We start from the raw sequence: 23,634 nt of genomic DNA on the forward strand, positions 1-23,634 counted from the left end.
TGAATAACTATAGAGTATTAAAAATTCAATAAGCTAGAAAAGCGATATGAAAGCACTTCAACTGACCCCTTATGTCTAACTCGCGTTCCTTAAAATATCCACCGATCATGCTTGCAACACTAATCAGCTACGATTCTTTTGAAAGAAAAAAGAAACAAAAACGAGATGATTGCAATAGTTTAAAGTCATTTTGTATAGCATATTGGGGTTTTGCGCTTTTGTTGCATAATTTAAAAATGTAACTTTTAAAAATTACACAAGTGAATGTAAGCGAACGTTGGTTTTCCTATCCATTTAACTCTGTGAGATTTGAATTTGAGTCGTTTCCACTTGTTAATCGGTTTTAAAAAAAGCTGAATCGACTACGATCTTTCCAAAAAACGCTTCCGATGCTGAATCGAACGCAGTAAATATTTAACTAAATATTCTTTATTCGTTATTCATTTAGAGCGAGCACTTAAATAATATGAATGTACAATTAAGAAACTTGAAGAAAAGACTTTAAAAAATCAAAAGTCTGCTATTGCGCATTTTTTGTTTATCAGTAAACGCTGATTTATCTTGCAAAAAGTGGTGTAAACAATCTCAATGTGATGGTTTCTCTGCATTTTCTAAACAAATCAACGGGTATTAAACGAAACTTGCCGACTGTAATTCTAATCTTAGTGACATGTTCAGTGATCTCTGCAATCGGTCTCGTCATCGGTATTCATTATGAAACGTTCGATCCTGTGAACGTGAAGCGTTTTCATAAAAATCTTCAAATACAAGAATACGAAAAAGAAACAAAAAAACAGGTTGTTAAAAATCACGAAACTTTATCGACAACAAACAATAAAAGTGTTCATTTTGTTCGGAACGAAAAACCCGGTAAAAATTTCATTACTGAAGTAAACTCTCTAATGCATAAAGATATTATCAATTCAAGAGATTTGCTTAATAGGCCTAAAGACGCTCTCAGACCTTCATATGTGCAAATAAGGGAGGCAGACAGTACAGTTCTTGGAGACTTTTTGTGCAACATGTCAGCAGTTGAGAATTGTTGTTCTTTTTACGTTCAGACCATTGAAGCAGCAAAAAATATATGCGATGCATTCCAAGACAGTTGCAAAGGATTTGTCTTCAGTACTATATCTTCATCTATAGAAAAATTTCAATATTTAGCGTATTTTAAAAATAATGTCTCAAATATGAACGTGAATTTTTTAACGGACTTTTTCGTAAAGACGCAGTTTTTAACTCAAATTGGTTGGAGGAACTCATCGGTAAAGTGAAATGCGTTTTTCTCAAATTAAATGTAGGAGAGATTTAAATATATACAGGGTATTTACATACAAACTGTTAAAATTTTGAAGTTGTCATGTTTTTTAAGCATTAAAGACAGTTGATTTTTTTTTTGTACTTAACAATTTACAAGAAAAATTTACTAGAATTGCTAACTGCCAGTAATATTACAGCATTACCCTCCTCAAATTAGCTAGACACATAAAAAATATTTTTGATTTAAGAATAGGATAGCCTTAGTTGAACAAGGGTCAATAACGTTATGGCAGGCGGATGTTATTTCTTATTATATCGTTGCTATAGATACCTAAAATATTTTTTCCTCAACGTAAGTTGCTTTCTTGAAACGTGCAATAAGTCAAGATTCTGCGTCTTGAGAAATTACAAATGTAAAGTTACGAAAAGTAATCTGTACATAATCTATATTAACTTAATTCCAATCTTTTTAATTATGTTTTGTATTTACATTTAAAAAAATAAAGAAAAAATTTTTTTTACGTAAAAGTCTATATCATACTTTATGCAATTATAAATGGGTCAACAAAATACGTCACCAATAAAATCTCTTGACTCAGAGCTACAATAGTAAACACTATGAAAACGAAAACAATGTAAAAGAGGCTGCTGCAGTGACTAAGCATTATTTGTCAGAAACCGGTGCGCAAGAAAAAACTTGCGACATATTCTTGGTTTTAGCAAAGATTTGTTTTATTTCTCCTTTGATTTCATTTTCTCATTTCACCTTCGAACTATAAAAAGAATCTTTAACATAGCTTTTAGATCTTTAAAAGTTTTAGGTTGATAAACACCACTCTTCGTGGTCAGATTATTTGTCTGATATTTGTATTGATAATAAATATTGCAGCAAGATAAATTTTATTTCACTCCGAGAAACTAAACTTAATCGCGCTCTACCTATAAAACTATCTATAATATTACATTTTTTAAACCAAGCAAAATGCTCAAACTAAAGAAGCTGTTATCTATAGCAACACCTTCGACCCACGAACTGAAAAAATTTACTTTTTATCCACAACCAATTTTTCAAATCGTATGCTTTTTTTTTTTTTTTTTTTTTTTTGTAAGACACAAAGCAAACGAGCTAGTACTAGAAAGTTTCTTATTTTAAGGGTACTTTTTTACAACTTTAAACAAAAAGTAAATAAAATACAATTTGAAAACATGTTAACATGTAAGGTAAAATGTTTTACAGTCAAATAAAATTATTTGAATTCCATCAATATCATTCAATGTAATGTAATCCTCAGGTTTGTCCCTGACCAGACGCAAATTAGGAAATATTCCTCGAACTCTTAATAAAATAAGTTTCTTATCGAAAAGTAACTTAGTACTAAAAGTTTCTTAAGATTTTGGGGCTTCTAGTACTAGTTTTTTATAAACACGTTTCTTACAAAAAAAAGAAACGTGTAGCAATATACGAATTATTTCTTCTCAATTTCTATAAGATTTCTATCTTAAAGATTGGTGATTCCATTAAAACCGCTAATATCTTGCGCTAAAAATCTCTTCATCTCAAAATTTATCTTTCATTTAGATAATTCCAAATCTATGACAATAAGTCCGTCATTTATGTAAAACACTAGCGCATAAATTCGAGGCACATGAAAAGTTCAAAAATAAAGTAATGGAATCATTTGCTAATAATTGCATTACCTAACTTCAATTTACAGAAAAATTAAGTAAACTTGCAACGTAACGCACGCACGCACACACGCACGCACGCACGCACGCACGCACGCACGTTTGTTTTAAAAAGCTGAAACTGCAGCCCCACCTCCCTCCGTGTCATGTATTAAAAAAATTCAAAAATATCTTTATAGCGAAAGCTTTTACATTTAGATGGCAGTGTAACTTGTTTTTTAGACCACGATGAAAAAATTTGTTAATCTCTTTTGTTGTTTAACATCATGTGATTCAATTGCCATTTTTCTATCTTTGCTCGTCACGCCCTTTTTGTTACAAAAAAAAAAAAGCAAATAAAGCTTTCGATCCTATTGACTCGGACAACTTTTTTTAAAAATGTAGCTAACAAGAGCAGGTGCTTTTAAAGCAAACTAAAAAGAGAATATTAATTGATTTTTATCTGCTGTGTTTGCGTTAACAAGAAGGTTGAAAAAAGTCGCAGTTCACTTTTGAAGCCAATTTGTTCTTTTATGGTCTTAAGTGGGAAAAAAAAATCACTGCTGTTCCAAAGGATTTTTTTTAACCACCTCCGGCCACACCCACAATTACCATGCTGCGTGGTAAACAATTATATGGTCATCATAAACTGGAAAAGTTGCATTATGGAAGTCTCCTTTAAAAATCTTGGCTACGGCAATGCGCCAAGAAGCAAAGAACATATTTAAGTATTAAAGATCTAATCTAAAACCGCTCTTTAAAAGACTAGACCTTAAAAATTTCAAAAGTTTTTTTGAAACAAGGTAATATGTGTTAAATTTTAAGCCGGCTTTTTGTCTGCAAATATAAAACACCTCATTTTAACACGCAAGATTTATTTTGGAAGTTAGGTTTTCATTTGAAAAATGCGAGACAAGACAATATGCTGGCGGTAATTTTTTTGCAGTAACATACTGAAACTAATGAGTCCATTTAAAAATTGAGTTCATATAGTTAAAAAGAAATAATGCTAGGATTATCTATGCTTTTTTATTGCTGGAGTAGTGTTTGTAAAAAAATTAAATATGGTGTTTATAACGATTGGAATATGGTTTTGTATATTCATTTGCTTGTTGAATAAGATGTATAGTAAGTGTTATCCAACTAATTCTACATCATAAATTTTAAAAATTAGATTTCAAAAGGTGATATAGGCATCATTGAAAGACCTGTGAGCATATTATTATAAATGTAAAGCATGTATTGTGATTTAAAATTATAATTTTCAAAAAGAAATATTTTCCTGTACGTGTATGGCAACGTTAATATTGTACATAATATTACAGATGCCAAGCAAATAATATGCAATACAGTATGAAAATTTTATAAGCCCATGCTTTTATTATAAAGCTTGTAGTTTGGTATAAGAGGTAATATATTTTTGCTTGTCCTATGTTTACTAATGTATACAATAGTGTTACCACTCATTACTTCAAACTTTATTTAATAGTTAAGTGCTCATTTTCACTAACTTATGTGATTAAATTGAAGCAAAAAAAGGTTTCTCCAGTATGTTAAGTAAATGTCAATATATGAAAAACTGAATGGGGATAAGTCATTAAAGTCTAAAAACTCTCATATAAACTTACTGAAATTTAAGCAATTTTTATTGCTAGTAAGTAAGTTTTAAATATATATACATTCAATAAACATATACATCTGTATAAAAATCATGTATGTATATATGTATATTAAATATATAATTAATAAATATAATTTTTATAATATCTGTATGTTAACATTATCTCTGTGTATTATGTATTAATTCAAAATAAAAATTTAAAAGGTACCTCTTTTTTAATCAGCAATAAAACCATTCTAAAATAAACAGAAGTTTAAAAGATTTGTGACGATGATTGATTCTTATTGAAAAGCATTTACAGTTTTCTCTGTTTTGGAAGAGTTTATTTTATGTTTATTTAAAACCAATGTTTTTTTAATAAACAAGATCAAATTTTCTCTTTCATATTTTTATTTCAAGTAGTTTATTCAAATCAGCAATTAAAAAGACTTTTAGCTGTATAACCATTTATTCTTGAGAGACGTTTTTTTTATTTTGTGTTTTATTTTTCTATTATAAATCATAGAACTTATAAATTTATTCTCTATATTTGTAGGTTGCATTGTTAATAAATCTCTTTGAAGAGGCTTTTTATATTCTGCTAGTGAAAAACCTAATTAATATTAAAAATAAAAATGCTTTAAGAATTTAGACTAAGGTTACCATTACATTTCTGTTTTATAAGTTTTATAAGTATGTCATAAAACATGTCATTTTTTTTTTTAGAATTTTTTAATGTAAATTCTCCTTGTTAAATGGTTTACAGCTTTAAAAAATGTCCATTTTTAAAGTCTTTTGTAATATAAATTAGTTTTATTGGTTTTTTTTAGGTAATTTGGTGTGCAAAATGTTTTAAAGTCTCTCTTTCTCTTTTTTGTTTCCAAAATCAGAATTCTAAACTAAAGATTTTGTTAATATTACATTTATTGTAAATTTTTAAGATGTAGAGTAATTTGATAGCTTAGTTTAGTTTTTATATAAAATTAAAAAAAATATATAGCAGTTACCTATGGTTTTGCTTACCTTAGGTGATGTTAACAAGATTGTCTATAATTTTGATATTTAATTGTTTCTTGGTCTTAGTTGAACTATGGATTAGAACTTTGATCTAAGAGGTTGAAATAAAATATTTTGAATATATAGAAAAAAACCAAAATACAAAAAAAAAAATTTAATAGCAACAATAAGTGAAAACAAAAGCTTCATTGATGGATGAGCACAGTCGCCATGATTTTGGATTTGTGTTTGAAGTAGCATGGGAAGTAGTTAATAAAGGTAAAAAATTTTCATATTTTAATCAAAAAGTGATTTATAAAACTTTTGAATAATTTTGGTTAGTGCATCATTGAATGTAGATAACTATGGGAGATTTTTTCTTTTTTTTTTAGTTGGTGGTATTTATACTGTGATTCGCACAAAAGCAGGAGTGACAGTCGAGGAACTTGGAGATGACTATTTTTTATTGGGCCCATTAAATCAAAACCAATGTCATACTGGTATATTTTTGTGAGGGCATATGTTCTACAAGAACAAAGCATTTTTTACTTTAATGTTTTAAAACCCAAAAAAACTTTTTAATTTTAATTTTCTTTTAGAAGTTGAAGTTATAGAACCTGATTATCAAGTTGTCAAAGATGTAATTCGATCAATGGAAGATGAAGGAATTAAGGTAACTAGTATCTATTATGAGAAAATTTTTATAATACTTTTTTTCAGTCTCCCAGAAAAGATTTTTTTCATTGTATAATTTTATCTAGATTACTTATGGTCGATGGCTGATTGATGGAACTCCAAAGGTAAGTTTCTTTTTAAAAAAAAGCTATCAGTTCAAAAACTCCAAACCAATCTTTTTTTTTTTTTTTTTTTTAAAGCAGTTCTAATTAATTGTTTAGGTCATTTTGTTTGACCTGAGCAGTGGTAAAAAGTGGCTAAATACTTGGAGAAAGGAATTGTGGGAATGTGCAACAATAGGGATACCTGATGCAGATACAGAAACATTAGATTGTCTAGTTTTTGGTGGGTTAGTGGCATGGTTTCTTGGAAAGGTATGTGGTTGATATGGTTAAACCTTTTTTGGAAATTGTTTTGAAAAAAACAGTAAGTTTGTATAACATTTAACTAAATGGTTCGTTTTTTTTCTTTCGTCAGTAGCAATCAGAGTCTTCTTTTCTTGTGCTGAACATTTCTAATAGTTGAACATTCAAACCTTATTATTGCTCTGGTTTATTATTCTGGCTAAATATTTACTTCTTTCAAATGTTAAAAAGTGACAAAGTGCTTTAAGTTTACAAAATAATTTTCTTTTAAAGCCCAAAAATAAATACATCTTTGTAATTTCAAATTTTAAAACAAAAAAAAAATACAAAAAAAAAAAAAAAAAAAAAGTTTTTGTGATTAAAATGCTTAAATATCAAAATTGCAAAATCTACCAAACAAATCCAAACAAATTAACCTTTTATGGGCCGAATTAAAAAATATACTTTTTTTCAAAAAATAATATTTTCAGAAAACTTAAGGGTCTAATAAAAAAAGTCCAAATAAATTTTTTTTTCCTAAAAATAATTGTTGTCATTTGACAACATTGGTCTTACATGGGGATATATAAAAGACCAGGTTTTGAGGTACACCTTTTTTCTTTTGTTTTCATATGACAATAAGGGCCCATAAAGGGTTAATATGTTTACTGGTGTATATAAGTTTTAAGAAAATTCACTTTAAAAAGTAAGCCTTGTTTTAAAAGTAGCTTACTGTAAAAGTATATATAAAATGTTAGATATGCATATATATATATATATATATATATATATATATATATATATATATATATATATATATATATATATATATATATATATATATATATTTATATATTTATATATATATGTAAACACACACACACACACACACACACACACACACACACACACACACACACACACACACACACACACACCTCAGGCATTGAGATAATAGAAAAAAAAAGAAAATGTAAAAAAAACTGAATTTTCTCCAGAACCAAAAAATAATAATATTAAAAAATATTTTTTATTTATTATACTACTTATGAAAAAGAAAAAACTATAAAAATAAAAACTACCAAAGCTTTGGATAATTGAAAGATTCACTTTATGATTGATGATTATAACTCAATGTGATTTATGATTATGATTTGATAGTTCATTCTGATATATATGAATGTCCAAACTCCAAACGGCTAAACCTTTTTCAAAAGTATGAAAGTTTTATTGGGGTTTTGATTTGAAATATTGATAAAACCAAGACTTTTGCTTTGTTTATAGTAAGTGATGATGCTAGGATAAAAGTATTCTAGTATTATCACTAACTATTGGTTTTTTAGGGAGTGCTAGCATTACTTAAAAACCAACAGTAAATGATAATACAAGAATATTTTTAACTTGTATTTTTAAACACAAAAAATCAACACAATTAGAATTTTAACAGACAAAGGCTGGATGTAAAATATTCATGATTATAACTGGAAAAAACCTTATTGCAGTTCTGATCATAATTATTTTTCACCTGTTTTTTAGTTTTTACATTGTATTATAAAGTTTTCCTGTTTAAAAAGTCATTGCTCAAGCTTCTGCTGTTAAAGCAAGATAATTTTTTGATAACTTTGCATTCAGATAAATTATGTATAAGATAAGTTGTTTACAAATCAAGGCTAAGCTATTAACCTTATAGTTCCGTTTTATCAATCAAGAAGTATTGATGACAGCTCACTTTCATGAGTGGATGGCAGGCATTGGACTGATATTTTCACGTACTCGACACCTTGATATTTCTACAGTCTTTACAACTCATGCTACACTTCTAGGGAGATATCTCTGTGCTGGAAGCATTGATTTTTACAATAATTTAGACAAGGTATTTTTTTCTTGAAAATGAAACAGGTTCATGCTTTTTTTAAAATCGATGTAACTATTGTTTTAATTCAACTACATTTTTTTTTAATTGAACTTTTTTTTTTTTTTAGTTCGACTGTGATACTGTAAGTATTTTTAAAACTATATTTTATTTAAATTGTTTTTATTTTGATTTATAGTTTTCCTATAAGTAAAGTTTTTGAATTTTTTTTACAAAAGATTATTATTGCTGTCATTATCAATTAATACCAAGTAAACTTTTATGTTTGTTATTCCCCTTATAAATGTGCCCTTATTAATGTGTTTTATCAATTAAACTTTTCAGTCATTACTGATTATAAATATTTGTTTTAGGAAGCTGGTAACCGTCAAATTTACCATCGATATTGTCTGGAACGAAGTGCAGCTACATTGGCTCATGTTTTCACTACAGTTTCCCAAATAACTGCAGATGAATCTGAGCATTTGCTCAAGAGAAGACCAGGTGAGTTTTCGTACTTAAAGTTGATCCTGCATTTAAATTTAAGTTTTAAGTATGAAAAGTAAATCGATCTTAAATTTAAATTTGTTTTTTTGTTTAACATTTTTTAACTTTGTTGAACCAAAAAATTGAAATTAAAAATTTTTTTTCTATTGTAATGTATAAAAATTATTCTATTGTAATGTATTAAAATTGTGCTTTTTAAAAAAGTATTGTACACTAATATAACAAAATGAAATGGATAAATATTTTTATTTTTAAATCACTGTGTTTTCCTGTGATACTCAGGGTAAATTATGGTTTAGTTCAATTTTTTTTGGCTGGTTACTATCATTGGGTTTAAAAGGAGTTTTTAAATTGTTTTTAAAATCTTAATGTCAAATCATAAAAAATATTGATTTACTTTACTAAAACATCTATAAAAATCATGACCAGATCTTTTGAGACCCTTATGACCCTCCATGAGAAGATGTTAATTTAGTCTCAAATTTTTTACTGATGCAATACTATAATATAAATGCTATATTATAGTATTACATCTATATTTAAAATCTAAAGGTAACAAAATAAAATTTTATTTTAAATTTTTTTTTCCAAATTCTACAACACTATTCTTCAGCTATGTTGCATAGTCATTATGTCCTAACCGCCATTTATACCTCTTCCATATTTGGTGGTGTGCACTCTCTCCTGCTTATTCAGCATACACACCCAAACCATATTTATTATGTTAGAGGAAAGGATAAAGATGGCATATAAGTATATGAACTTTCCAGCTTATATTTAATTGATATTCAATGCTGTCATTCAGAAGAACTTGTAGTTAGATCTTCTTACACCAGCATCATCAACTCCTGTTGAGCTTGAATGTTTGTCCAAAGGATCAAAAATATTTAAAATACATTTTAAAAATCCCTGTTCTGAATCTACAAAAATTCTAGCTATACTGGAGCAAGGATCTAATCTTCTCTCTTTCATCATGTAAAGAATAAGATCTGATGTATTCGTAACAAACACTAGACTATGAGTTAACTTTTGATCTCCTGACAAATGTTTCAGTTTTGACATCATAGAATTCTGACAAAGAACATCTAACCTTTCCATTTGAAGCGTTATATTGGTATCAAGCATATTTTTACCAAGGTTTCCACACAAGTTGCTGTAAAGAATCTTTGTTTTTCTTTTGGATAAGTTTAACGTGTTTGAGAGTTCAATTATGACTTCAAAGGACCTGGCCTTCCAACAACAAAGTATTAAAGGTGGTGAAAATTTTGATATTTTCTCTGTTCATTTAATCTTTGAGGAGTCCTGAAAAAGTAAAAAAACCATTAAATTATTTTCTGGAAAAATATTTGTTTTTAGAAAGTTTGAGATTAAAATGCAAAGGACTGCTTCAAAATTAATGGCCAAATTTAAGCATTTGAAGCTATTTGTTCATTACATGCATGTCCAAATGCTTCTGAATGGCTAATAAGATTGTCAACAGCTTGGCTTTTGCAGCAAAAATAAGTTATTCCCTGTCCTTAAATTTAAAAATATGCATAATAGGTACCATTATTCATTTACCGGTTAAACAACTACTTCATAGTAAGCGCTCTTAAATTATTGATGTACAAATATACTTATTAATAACTGAAAAGCACTGACAACATATTTTCTGCAGTTTGATGTTACTTTCTGTGTTTCCATGATTGATTAGAACAAGCTCAGTTACCTTTTGTTCAATGTTCACTGTTCTTTTTAATTTTTGTCAATCAATCTTAATAAAAACATAAAAATGCTAAATGTGGTAAATTTTGGTTATTCTGTAATAAAAGTATAAACTTTATTACATAATTAAAATATACTTCATATTCTATGTTCAGAATCTAAAAGTATAAAGTTTTAATTTTTTGAAAATAAATACTTTTCTATTTTTACATCTTTTTAATATAAGTAACAAAAACATAGATACAAAGCATAACTTTTGTTTTACACTATTTTTAAAACATTCCTTCATTCTGTAATTAATACCTGTGATATTTTAGCTATCCACTTCCCAATTTTTTGTGTTTCTGCTCTGTTTAAAACATAAAAGTTTTTGTTGAGCATGATGATCACATAACCTTTGGACAGCATTCCTTCTCCACATCACACTCTCTCCATATTAGGTTTTGAATATACTTTTCAATACCAGGAGTGATTTTTAAAACTTTGTTAGTCCATTTACCATATATCTCCAAGCTGCATGCACATATCGTGTTTAAACTTTCTGCCGTTTTTTTTTTCCACAGAACTGCCTGGATTTCCTAAATACTGTTGTATAATTTTACTTTAGGAAGAAATTTTAAAAATTTAAAAACTAATTTGCAGCAATTAAAATGTAACTACATTTACATGTTGCAGTTGGTTGGAATGCTAAAGCTTAATTTGATTCAATTTATGATGTGATTTTTTTTTAGCATCAAAGATTCTAGATGATACAAAAAAGTTACCATATGGGTTATCAATGAAAATTTTATTAAAGCCTAAGTTATTTTTTAAAAAATCCTATGTTGCTTTAACATATTTTTATTACATGTACTGTTAAAATTTTATTTATTCTCCTCAGATATCATTATTTTCGTATGACCTATTGAGTGTGATGTGACAATGATCCATTTGAAATATTTAATTAATGTAATCATTTATTTGTATATTTTTTCACTTAATGCAAAGTGTACCAGTGCATGTAATAAAAATATTTTAAAAGAACTAGAACAAAAAATCTTTCTCTATCATACTCTCTTCAAATCATGTTTTGAATGTAATATGGATAATTTAAAGTGTCTGTTTTCCAAAAATAAAAAAACCTCCAGTGCTAAATAAAAATTATTTCAGCCATTTTGGTAAGAATGACACATTTAATGGTCATTTTTGGTAAATTGTACTGTGGAAATAATACTTTTTATTTTTTATTTGGATTGTTTGACAAAAAACTTGCATAAATGATGTCATTTTTAAAAATAGATATTTTAATAAAGTAAATCAATATTTTTTGTGCTAAGCAGTTAAAGTTTTAAAAACTATTTTAAAAACTCCTTTTTAAACCCAATAATAATAATAGCCAGCCGAAAATTGGGTTAAACCATAATTTACGCTAAGGGTCACAGGGGAGCACAGTGAAATGCTGTTTGCATTTTTTAAATTTTGTTTTTGGTATCTTAGATGTTATCACCCCTAATGGTTTAAATATTATTAAATACACGTAAGTTGCACTTTTTACTTTTTTTTAAGATCCTACTATTCTTTTAGCTTTTATATTAGAGTAATATTAATTGATTTCTGTGGGACTCTAATAAATTATTTATTTTTGGTTCTTTCCCCTTTAAGGGCTCTTCATGAGTTTCAGAATCTACATGCGTTATCAAAAGAGAGGATACATGAGTTTGTTCGAGGTCATTTCTATGGGTAAGATTTTAGTTTAAACATAAGAAATCTCAAAACTTTTTTTGTGATGTTTTAACCCCTTCGTACACGGGCACATGGAATGTGTTTAAAAAAATTTTTTTTTAAATAAAAATAATGTACTAGGCCTCCTTATGGGGTATGTAAAGTTTTGTTAAAATATTTCATCAATTATTCAAAATAGGACATGTGTACATTTGTACACAGCGTGTATCAATCTTGCTGTAAAGGTTTTTGTAGACAATATTATATCCAAAGAAATCCTTACAAAAAAACTCAAAAAGCTGAAACAAATCAATAGTTCATTTTTTAACCTTTCTTTTAAAGATATAAAAATATTTATGTCATGTAGTTACCTCACAACATTACCAAATCAATACAAAAAAAGAACAAAATGTTTTTCAGTTTTTTACCAACGAATTATTTCATGTGAAATAATTGAAAACAGTTTTTATCACCAGTGCAACAAAGAAATAGATTACACTTGATGCATTTGACTCTGCTGCGACCATTGCATCCTTCAAATTTGCAGCGCTGACCCAGTTCCTTGATGCAGACAGGGAAATGGTCAAACCGGTCATAGCGGATCTCCACGGCTGGTCTTTCTGCCGGTCTTGCCCGCTTTGGAGGAGGTGTAACCACAGAAGATGTTGATGTTGACAAATCACCTGAATCTGTGATTGGTGCTGTTGCAGTAATTCTTGGCCTTCCAACTGGTCGGCAAGCAATTGGTGTTGTCAAGTGGGCTTTCACTAGTGTGGCAGCAATCTCATTTCTGAAATTGAGGAGATCCAAACTTTGACTTTTTGGAGTACCATTTTGTATTTCAATGTCTTGATACTCAAGCCATGAATTGACAAGGGCAAAATCCACGAAGTGAAAAATCATGCGTACAGGCCACTTCTTAGTTTTCGCCTTTATCCTATACAAAGCAATGAGGAAGTCCATTTTGTCCACTCCCCCCATGTTTTCATTGTAGACTTTTACACATTTGGGTCTGTCCACTTGAATATATTCCTTTTTGCTTTCACTCCACCTTCTTACTGTGCCCATTTCTTCGATTCCAACAAAGCTGGAGGCAAGAGTGACAGCTCCATTGTCCATCCACCTGACCACACATATGTCACCTTCTGCTGAGACTTTGCAGTCGGTTAATCCACGTCCACCCTTCTTCATTTCTTTTTCAGATTTTAACGGACACCCCATTAATCTGTTGGATTTAACAACACCTAGGGACTGAATCCCTAACATTTTCAGCTGTCTAATTAGGATCATGCCAGTAAAGTAATTATCAAAACAGAGCTTGTAGTTTTTATGTTTTGGAATAGTTTCTGACAATCTTAGGACAATAGAAGCACCAAGTCCCAGGTGTTTGTACTCTTCTGATATGCCTGTACCTGCACCCTGATATAGTTCAAAATCAACTGCCCTACCAGAGGTGCCACAGACAACAAAGTTTTTTACCCCTACTGGATTCGGCTTTCCTTTGATGTACTGTTTAGCAGGTACTCTACCTGTGAAAGGGATCATCTGCTCATCCACAGAGTTGTACTCTTCTCTTGGTAACTTGAGACAGCGAGAACGTATTGTGTTTATCAGAGGCTGAACTTTCCAGAATTTATTTGTTCCTTGTTCTGGATTAGGATCGGCATTGATATGAATGCTGTTTCGCAGCTTTAAATAGCGGTTTATAGGCATTACATCTCCCACTGCATTTACTCTAGTTGCTCTTTGCCAGTACATCCTTATTCTGGGAAAACCTAAATTTGCCATTACTATTGTGATACCAAAAAATTTCTGAATTTCAGCTGTTGTAGTATTTAGAGTTTTACCAGTTTGGCGTAGATGATAAATGTTTGTTTGTTCAGCAAATGTTTCAAATATTTCTGGTTTAAAGTAATTAAAAAAATATGAGGATGGTGAAATTAAGCCATCTCCCAAGTTCAAATTGTCCAGCCATTCTGAGCTGCTTTCAAATGCTCCTTGAAGAGACTGCCACTTAATCTGAGTCTTTTTTTCTCTTTTGTTCCCACTGTTCACAGATGTGGCGGGCTGATCATCTTCATATGGTCTTTCAATTTGATCCTCAATTTTATCAGTCAGCATATCAGCAGCAGAAGGGTTAAAGGTCTCATCCCCAGAGTCATCAGAATCTGATAATTCAAGTTCTGAGTCATCAAGATGCTGCAACATATCTTCAACTGTAAACCGCCTTCGTGGATTATCTGAAAATATATTTAACATATTATACCTATTTATCTTTGATTATAAAATCAATTTGATAAAACTTAGTAACAAAATAAATATGACAGGCTTAAAACAAATGTTTGATTATACAAACACAAAGGCAGGGCCATTAGCTTCAGTAGGTAGACTTAAATAAAATATTTCATTTTTAATGATTCTAATACAACCTTTTGATGTTAAATGAACAGCTAAACTATTAAACAAAACACATTTTGTATCTGAGATTTAAAGAAATATATATACACACATGCAATTATTAACTCACGATAATCACACAAAAAGAAATTCAATGTTGAGTTTCACCTTACTAGTTTTACTATTCTCTCTTCTCGTTGCAATTAACACACAGTGTGTACAAATGTACACAGTATTATAAAAAAATTTTTCAGCAAAGAATAGTCACCTGTTATATTTTAAACTTATGTGTATGCAATTAAAAACATATTATTAAATACATCTGATACAAAATTTGACTTGAGATAATTTATAATTCTCAAACTATAATAAAGAAAAAACTTACCACGAAGTATTTTTTTGCCGTCAACGTCATGTTGAAATATCTAGATACAGAAATCTTACTTAAAGAAGACAAGCTACACGAAGGTAGGACTGGTGTGCACTATTGTATGCATCGTGTTTCAATTATTATTTTGCTTAAGCTTCATAGTAAAAAATAAACATGACGAAGTGTGTACGTTTGTACACATTGTGTACGAAGGGGTTAATAAACATTTCTTTGTTTAACTTTGACTTCTGTTATATTTTATTTGTACTTAATTACAGAGATTTTAATGAAAATGCTTTTTTTTATTCATTTAGTCATTTAGATTTTGATTTGGATAAAACCCTCTATTTCTTCACTGCTGGAAGGTGGCTTTTTTTTTAACTCATTTTTTTTTAACTCTTTTTTTTTTTTTTTTTTTTTTTTTTTTCAGTGTTTCTAATGAATTTACAACCTGAACTTAGTTAAATACTGGTCATCATTAGTTTTAATCTTTCTGATATTCTTTGACATTTTTGTTTTTAGTTGATAACACAGTGTTCAGGTGAATGAGGTTTTTATGAAGTTTTACATTTTAGTATGAAGTTTTACATTTTGATATGAAGTTTACACTAATATAGTTTTTAGCAGGTAGTGATTATAGCTTTTTTAAAGTTTCAGCAAATTGTATTGTGTAATGTATGATCACTAGAATTTTGTGCAAGTTCTTCTACTGATTATTTTTTTCAGTGGAATCTTTTTCTAATAAAGTTAAATGCTAGATTAGAGAAATCATTACTTACTAAAATTGATAACTTACTTCCTCCCAACTTTTAAAATGGGAGATAGAACAAAATAATTCTAACCTCGTGTATTATTTTGACAATACACGAGGTTAGAATTATTTTGTTCTATCTCCCATTTTAAAAGTTGGGAGAAAGTAAGTTATCAATTTTAGTAAGTAATGATTTCTTTTAAAATGCGCTTTATTTTTTAAATTTTTTTCTAAATAATTTGTTTATACATAAATTATTTAAAGCATAAATTCTTATTTCTTTAAAAATTAAAGCTGAAATTTTAAGTAAAACTTACTTCTATAAACAAATCAAAATCGTTCTCTCAACATTTAAAATAATTCTAACCTTGCGAATATATGATTGGGAACAATTAAATATTTTAACGACTTGACTCTTCAATGATTACAATCAATGTTTGTTTAGCGTTTTTTTTTTGTTTGTTTTTTTGTTTTTTTTTGAAGCTTGGCAATCTTCATGTCCATGATGTCCAGATTTGTTCTAAGCATTTCAGATTTTTAGCCAAAAAATAAAATTTTAAGATTCTTTTTCTTTGTGCCACCAACTTAAGGGATATTTTTGAATAACTTTGATAAAAAATATCTATAAAATGAGCAATGTCATGAAAATAATTACATTTGCCATAAAAATTAGGCAACCATTGGTTAAGTCAAGTTAATTAACTGGTGGATAAGGTGGATTGAGATAAAAGTTAATTTTTTTTGCCACGCTTTGAAATCACATAGAATTATTTGTAATTATTTAAATCATGAATCAATGAACTTAGGAATCTAAAAAATTCAAATGAAAATGTATCTTAACTTTCAAGAAAGAGGGGTTTTAAGAAAAAACAAAAACTTTTTTGTAAAAAAATTACATGCAACAGATGCTATTGTAGTAAATTATTTCATGAATGAAGGTTATGCAAGGCCTACTATTTACAATAACATCAAGAGATGCAGGGAAGGTAAAGATATTAACAACATAAAGGTTTTTAATTGAAAGTGTGAAACAATATGAATTGCAGTATTTTGAAAAGAGCTGTGAAAAATAAGGTTGGTGTAAGTTTGCAAAAACTAGCCTAAAAATTTTCATCAAATCACACAACTATACATCATCAACTAGATCTAGCAGATGTTTATTCTAAAACATGTGAAGAAAAACCTAAGTACAATAGACAGTTCATAAGTCAAAAGCTGGAAAATCATCTATATGATGATAGAATACCTGGTAGTGATGGATTTTACACAGATAATATAGATGTGTCCAGATGAAGTGAGATACAAAGGTACAGAGAAATATCCAAAACATATGCTTGTATGGATAACATTATTTAAAAGGAGGTTTTCTGAGGTATTTGTTACGGTCCATTCTAGAACTTTCTAGATACAACAGAACATTCGAGAATCTTCCATAGAACCCTCTAGATATATAATAACGTTCCAGAATGTTCTGTATCTTTCTAGGAACTTTCTATTTTACTATAAATATTAAGTTTGTGATATTATTGTATTGGTATTACTGAATCAAAAATAAAAGCTTTACTGAAATCGAACTTTTCTTTGGATCTGTTAAGAAACATAACAGATTTTTGGCGACGAAGATCTCTATTTTCTAAAAACTACTCATGGAAGAAAAACACGGTGCTACTCTGGTAGCGATATTGGCAGAAATGCAGAAGCTGCAAGAAGCTAGTCAACGACAACTAGCCGAACAACAGCGACAAATCAAAGAGCAACAAGACTCCATTGTCAAACTGCTTGAAGCCAATGAATCAAAGGTCACTCAAGATTTTGCTGCTTTTGATTCAACAGCTGAATTATGGGTCGACTATCAGGAAAGATTCGAAACATTCGCTAAAGCTCGGGGTATAACAAGAAATAACAAAGCTGCTTATTTTCTCAGTTGTCAAACTCCAGTCATCTACAAACAGTTGTGCAATCTTGCAAGCCAACAAGAGACTCCTTTGACAGTCAACCATCTTTCGTATGATCAAATTGCTCAATTCATGAAAGAACAATACAATCCAACCAAATTTCTTGTTCGTGAAAGATTCAAATTTTGGTCAAGCATTGGTCGAAATCAAGGTGAATCTATTCCACAACTGGTTGCTCGAATTCGACAATTGGCTGCAACATGCGACTTTGCTAACATCACAAATCCACTGGATGAAGCTCTTCGAACACATTTTATCTGCTCTATTAAAAATGAAGCAGTGCTCAAAGCTCTTTTCAAGTGCAAAAATGAAGATCTAACTTTCGCCAAGGCGGTAGAAATAGCAACCGAAACCGAGGAGGCCGCCAAGGTAGCCAAGGAAACTGCCGTTGGTCCCTCAAAGTCTCCGATGTCTCTCCCAATCAATAAGTTGGGGCAACATAAATCGGAATCCAAATCCTCAGCTCCTCGACAAAACAAATCTCAGACTGAGTCAACCGCTTGTAGAAGTTGTGGCAAATCGACCCATGAACGCAAAAATTGCCGTTTCAAGGACGCCGAATGTAATTTTTGTGGTAAAAATGGTCACATTGAAGCAGTTTGTTTCAAGAAAAAAGCTGAATCCCGAAAGACGGTCAAGCCTATATTCATTTATGGACAGACTAAAGCACTTCACCAAGTCAACCAAATCAATGTTGATGATGAAATTACACAAAATCTCCAAATCAATGGGCATTCGATAAGATTCGAACTCGATACTGGAGCTCCCGCCAATTTCATCACCCATACTTTATGGCAAAGTTTGGGTAAACCACATCTTCAATCGTCGGATTTACAATTCGAGTCAGCAAGCAAGCATCAACTTCCGATACTAGGGAAAGTTGAATTATCAGTTAAAGCTCCAACAACCTGTTGCAAGATCTGGTTCCACGTAACTTCTGTTCCTGGACTAAATCTTATTGGCTGATCGGGTATTCGACTACTTGATCTTTCAGTTGATGAAAAGATTAAGAAATCATCCAAGAGTACTGTTGCTAAGGTCTTTGAGCATCTCAAACCTGACACAGATCTCCAACAAAGGTGCAGAATTCTATGTTCTGAGTTTCCAGACCTGTTTAAACCAGAATTGGGTTGTTTGAAAGACTTTGAACTTGAAATAAAATTCAAGCCTGACTACAAGCCTATCTTCTGCCGTCCAAGACCTGTACCTTTCGCTATTCAAGAAGATCTGGTTGACGCTTACGAAGCTGGTATCAAGCATGGTGTTTGGAAACGTACTCAATTCAACGACGAAGGTACACCTGTGGTTCCTATTCAAAAGACCGCGCTTCCGGGACAAACAAAACGAAAGATTCGAATTTGTGGCGACTATTCAGTCTCCATTAATACTCAGCTAGAACCTCATCGCTACCCAATGCCGTTGCCAGAAGACCTGTTGCGTAAACTGCGTGGCGGTTATGGATACACAAAAATTGACCTGGCTGACGCTTATAATCAAATTCGTTTGGGTCCAATTTCTCAGAGACGACTGGCTCTCAGTACACATACTGGTGTACTTCTTCAGCTACGTCTTCCATTTGGAATCACTTCAGCACCGGGGTACTTTCAGGAGACAATGGATAAATTAACAAGTGATCTACCTGGTGTAGCTGTCTATCTCGATGATATTCTCGTCAGTGGCAACAACGCAGCCGATCACATTTCCAACTTGCGTGGTCTTCTACAACGACTAAGCAAAAACGGACTACGCTGTCGTCTAGAAAAATGTATTTTCGCTAGTCCTTCGATCGAATATCTTGGTCATATAATATCTTCGGAAGGTATTGCTAAAGGTAACAAAGTTGATGCTGTTTTGGCTATGCCAGTTCCTAAGGACGTTAATACGCTGCGATCTTTTCTTGGTCAAGTACAGTTTTACGGCAAATTTCTTCCTCCAAATTTGTCTATGACATTAGACCCGCTCTATCGTCTAATTAAGAAAGATGTGCCATGGCAGTGGACATCCGAACAACAGTCAGATTTTGAAGCTGTGAAACAGTTGTTATCATCTGATTCAGTTCTTACTCACTTCGATCCTTCGAAACCGTTAGGAATGGCAACAGACGCTTCAGAAGTTGGTATTGGTGCCATATTGTTTCATCGATTAGCAGATGGCTCTGAACGTCCAATTGCAAATGTATCGAAGATTTTGACTGATTGTCAACGTCGCTACAGTCAAATTCACAAAGAAGCATTGGCAATAATTTTTGGCTTAAAAAAGTTTCATCAATTTCTTTTTGGTCGTCGTTTTACTATCGTCACTGATCATAAACCACTACTGGCTCTATTTGGTCCAACAAAGGCTACTCCAGCTATGGCAGCAAATAGACTGGCTCGATGGGCTTTAATTCTTAGCCAATACAATTATGAAATCGAGTTTCGTAAGACAGCTGAACACGGCAACGCTGACGCGCTCAGTCGATTACCGGTTGACCATGATCGCATTTTCGATGGGGAGGAAAGTAGTGAAGAAAATTTAATGATTTGTGCGGTGAAAACCGTTAGTCGTCAAATCAATATGCATGATCCGAATATCTTGGTCCGCGAGTCGAGCAAAGATCCTGTCATCGCTGCAGTTATTCGCAATGTTCGAGATGGTTGGGTCAAATCCGACAATAATGACGAGATACGGGAATTCCAAAAACTTTCCGAAGCTCTCTCAGTTTCAGGCAAATGCTTGTTCTATGGTCCACGTGTTGTCGTCCCCAAAACTCTTCAAGATCAAGTCTTGAAGATACTGCACCTAGGTCATTTCGGCATTCAACGAATGAAACAACTCGCACGATCTGCCGTATATTGGCCAGGCATTGATTCAGCTATCACTAATCTAGCACACCAGTGTACTACCTGTGCGGAAAATCAGAACCTTCCATCAAAACCAGCAGTCCATCCATGGATGCTACCAGAACGCCCTTGGAGTCGTCTACATCTTGATCATGCAATCAATTTCATGGGTACTAATTGGCTTATCAGGATTGATGCTCTATCTAAATATCCATGTATTCATCCTACGTCTTCTATTAGTGCCAAATCTACCATTGATTTACTGGAAGAAGATTTTGCACACTTCGGTTATCCACATGCTCTAGTTACCGATAACTATTCCTCATTCACTTCTCAGGAATTTCTAGAATGGTGTAATAGTCGAGGTATTGTCCTGCTCAAAGGTGCTCCATATCACCCCGCCACAAATGGTGCTGCCGAACGACTAGTTCAAACTTTCAAAAAAGCCATGAAGAAATCAAACCTACCTCCTAAGAATGCTCTTCAGGAATTTCTCATGGTCTACCGCCGAACTCCTTTAGCAAATGGATCGTCCCCTAGCGAATTACTCAATGGCAGACAAATTCGGGCGCAAATCGATCTGCTTTTGCCATCCCCTGTTCATTTACAACAATCAAAGCAATCTATGGACTCTTCCAAAGTTGTAAAATATTCAGTGGGAGACTTGGTTTATGCCAGATATTTTAGCTCAAGTAATGATTACAACTCAAAATGGATTACGGCTATTGTCACTGAAGTATGCGGTCCTCGATCTGTCATAGTGAAGACAGAGCCTGATGGTCTAGTCTGGCATCGTCATATTGAACAACTCAGGCATTGCTACAACTCCGGGGAGGTGGAGGAGTCAATAATAGTACAGCCCGATTTGTTGTCGTGTGAGCCGACTGGTCAAGATAAAAAACAAGTCAAAACAAGACGATCTAGTAGATGCCTATCAAAGAATAATCAAAACGCTTGCTCTCCGTAAAACCAAGCTGGCGAGGAGATGTTACGGTCCATTCTAGAACTTTCTAGATACAACAGAACATTCGAGAATCTTCCATAGAACCCTCTAGATATATAATAACGTTCCAGAATGTTCTGTATCTTTCTAGGAACTTTCTATTTTACTATAAATATTAAGTTTGTGATATTATTGTATTGGTATTACTGAATCAAAAATAAAAGCTTTACTGAAATCGAACTTTTCTTTGGATCTGTTAAGAAACATAACAGTATTTATGCAATAAATCAGGACATATATCTCGAAGAATGTTTGGAAAATAACTATTTTCTAAAGCAAGACCAATTTAAAGCTTTTAAAGATGTTTTGCTCAAAAAATTTATGAGGGATGATGGACAGCTCATACCAAAAGGCATCTAATGTTGCACATTAAACCAAAGGTAAAAGAATTTGATGAAGTTTTTTTACAAGACATTATGAAAGGAATCAAGAGAAAGCTGTACAAAATTGCTGATAAAGATGTGCTAGCCAAATAAAAAACATTGAAGATTAAATCATCTAAAATTTCAAATAAAGTACTTTAATCGTTTTAAAATGAAATTTGTCTCAATCCACCCATTACTCCTTTTTTTTTTTTTTTTTTTTTTATATACTATAAAGGTGTGCACAAAGTTTAATGATCATATATTATTCAAAGAGTTAATTATTTTAGATTAGCAGTCAGGAGATAGGAGAGAGGAAACATTCGCTAGGTGTATCAAAACTGTGATCTCTTTTTAGAGTTTATTGATTTAGGGATTTAACCGCATTAATTTTTATTCTATTATTTTTTGGTTAAAAAATGTTGATGGCAGTTACAAAAAGTTTGTTTTAGTAGTAATCTGTAGGAAAAAAAAAAAAAGGAATGCAGAGTCAAAACTATTTATGCATCTTGAACATTTTGAAGAGATTTTATCTTTAAAATTTTCTTAATTAAATTGATTCTTTGTTTTGTTTTTTCTTTGTTCAAGTTTTTGTATTGTTTTAATCAGGACTATCACTTTTCTTTTTGCTAGAACTGTTATAGTTACTGCTAAAACTGGTCTCCTTAGGTTTTTAATTATTTGATAAACAAAACATTTGACCAACTACAGTGCAAACTCCATTTTTGAGATATAAAGATAAAAGCTTATATAAAAACTTAATTTGTTTTAAGATGTTATTTGGGGTTTAGATTTTAAGTACAATTTATAATATTTCTAGGTATGAGTTTCAGAACAAAGGATGTGATATGTTTTTAGAAGCATTAGCAAGGTTAAATTACTTGTTGAAGGTAAGTTACATAATTTTTTTTTTTCCTTGTTGGTAAATGACAGCATCTACACAGGCTAAAAAAAAAGTTCTTTTTTCCTAAAAAGATTTTGTTGATTATTAATGACATTTGATATGTTCAAGATATTGTAAAGTTATAAAATAAAAATGGGTGCAGCAAGTTATTAGGTATGAAAAGAGGGTTAAAGTTTTGTCAAAAATAAAGCAAAAAATGATTATGTAAAAAAAGAATTTCTGCTTTTTAATTATGCCTTGTTTATGTTATTGCGTAGCATATCTTAAACTGCAAAATAGTTTCAAATTGGCAAGGCGTAATTGGATTTGTTACAGTTTCCCAAATCCAGACTGAAAATATATATGGTTTTTTTCACATAAAGTTACTTTATGATTTCATTTTTTCAGTCAAACAATGTTGATATCACTGTTGTGGCATTTATGATTTTCCCAGCAAACACCAATAATTTCAATGTAGAAGCTTTGCGTGGGCAAGCATATGTCAAACAACTCAGGTAGTTTTTTTAAAAAAAACTCATAATCTTTATTATTTCATTTTTTTTTTCTAAAATATTGTCTAAGTTATCTGAGACATTTCAGTTTGATCAATTAAATTTAAGTTTATCTACCATGATTAGGATATTTTATTAGTGGTTAGTTTATGTGAAAGATTTTGTATTAATTTATTCAGACAAACAATCAATGAAATCCATGCCAGGATAGGAGATAAAATTTTTGAAGCAGCAATGAAGTAAGTTGATTAATTAAAAATAAGTGATTGTTTTTC

At 30.9% G+C, this 23,634-nt stretch overlaps 2 protein-coding genes across 2 annotated transcripts in view; both read left to right on the top strand.

The window, feature by feature from the left end:
• LOC145181174 (procollagen galactosyltransferase 1-like) overlaps nucleotides 1-23,634 on the top strand; it is a 381,403-nt gene that overhangs the window by 334,424 nt on the left and 23,345 nt on the right. The gene's annotated exons all lie outside the window — the stretch shown is intronic.
• Nucleotides 1-23,634, top strand: part of LOC145181173 (glycogen [starch] synthase, muscle-like) — a 361,885-nt gene that overhangs the window by 334,424 nt on the left and 3,827 nt on the right. Inside the window, exons 2-15 of the mRNA XM_090101242.1 lie at nucleotides 5,609-5,800; nucleotides 5,914-6,021; nucleotides 6,121-6,194; nucleotides 6,283-6,321; nucleotides 6,418-6,570; nucleotides 8,231-8,413; nucleotides 8,523-8,537; nucleotides 8,767-8,896; nucleotides 12,080-12,119; nucleotides 12,245-12,322; nucleotides 15,386-15,436; nucleotides 22,785-22,854; nucleotides 23,256-23,362; nucleotides 23,539-23,598. Of these exons, the coding sequence (XP_089957368.1) occupies nucleotides 5,734-5,800; nucleotides 5,914-6,021; nucleotides 6,121-6,194; nucleotides 6,283-6,321; nucleotides 6,418-6,570; nucleotides 8,231-8,413; nucleotides 8,523-8,537; nucleotides 8,767-8,896; nucleotides 12,080-12,119; nucleotides 12,245-12,322; nucleotides 15,386-15,436; nucleotides 22,785-22,854; nucleotides 23,256-23,362; nucleotides 23,539-23,598 (1,175 nt within the window). The 5' untranslated portion in view covers nucleotides 5,609-5,733. The remainder of the gene's footprint in view (nucleotides 1-5,608; nucleotides 5,801-5,913; nucleotides 6,022-6,120; nucleotides 6,195-6,282; nucleotides 6,322-6,417; nucleotides 6,571-8,230; nucleotides 8,414-8,522; nucleotides 8,538-8,766; nucleotides 8,897-12,079; nucleotides 12,120-12,244; nucleotides 12,323-15,385; nucleotides 15,437-22,784; nucleotides 22,855-23,255; nucleotides 23,363-23,538; nucleotides 23,599-23,634) is intronic.

The sequence above is a fragment of the Hydra viridissima genome, unplaced genomic scaffold, assembly GCF_058129835.1.
Source record: "Hydra viridissima isolate aposymbiotic clone 2 unplaced genomic scaffold, HvirCarnegie_v1 scaffold_10, whole genome shotgun sequence".
In the NCBI taxonomy this organism is placed as follows: domain Eukaryota; kingdom Metazoa; phylum Cnidaria; class Hydrozoa; order Anthoathecata; family Hydridae; genus Hydra; species Hydra viridissima.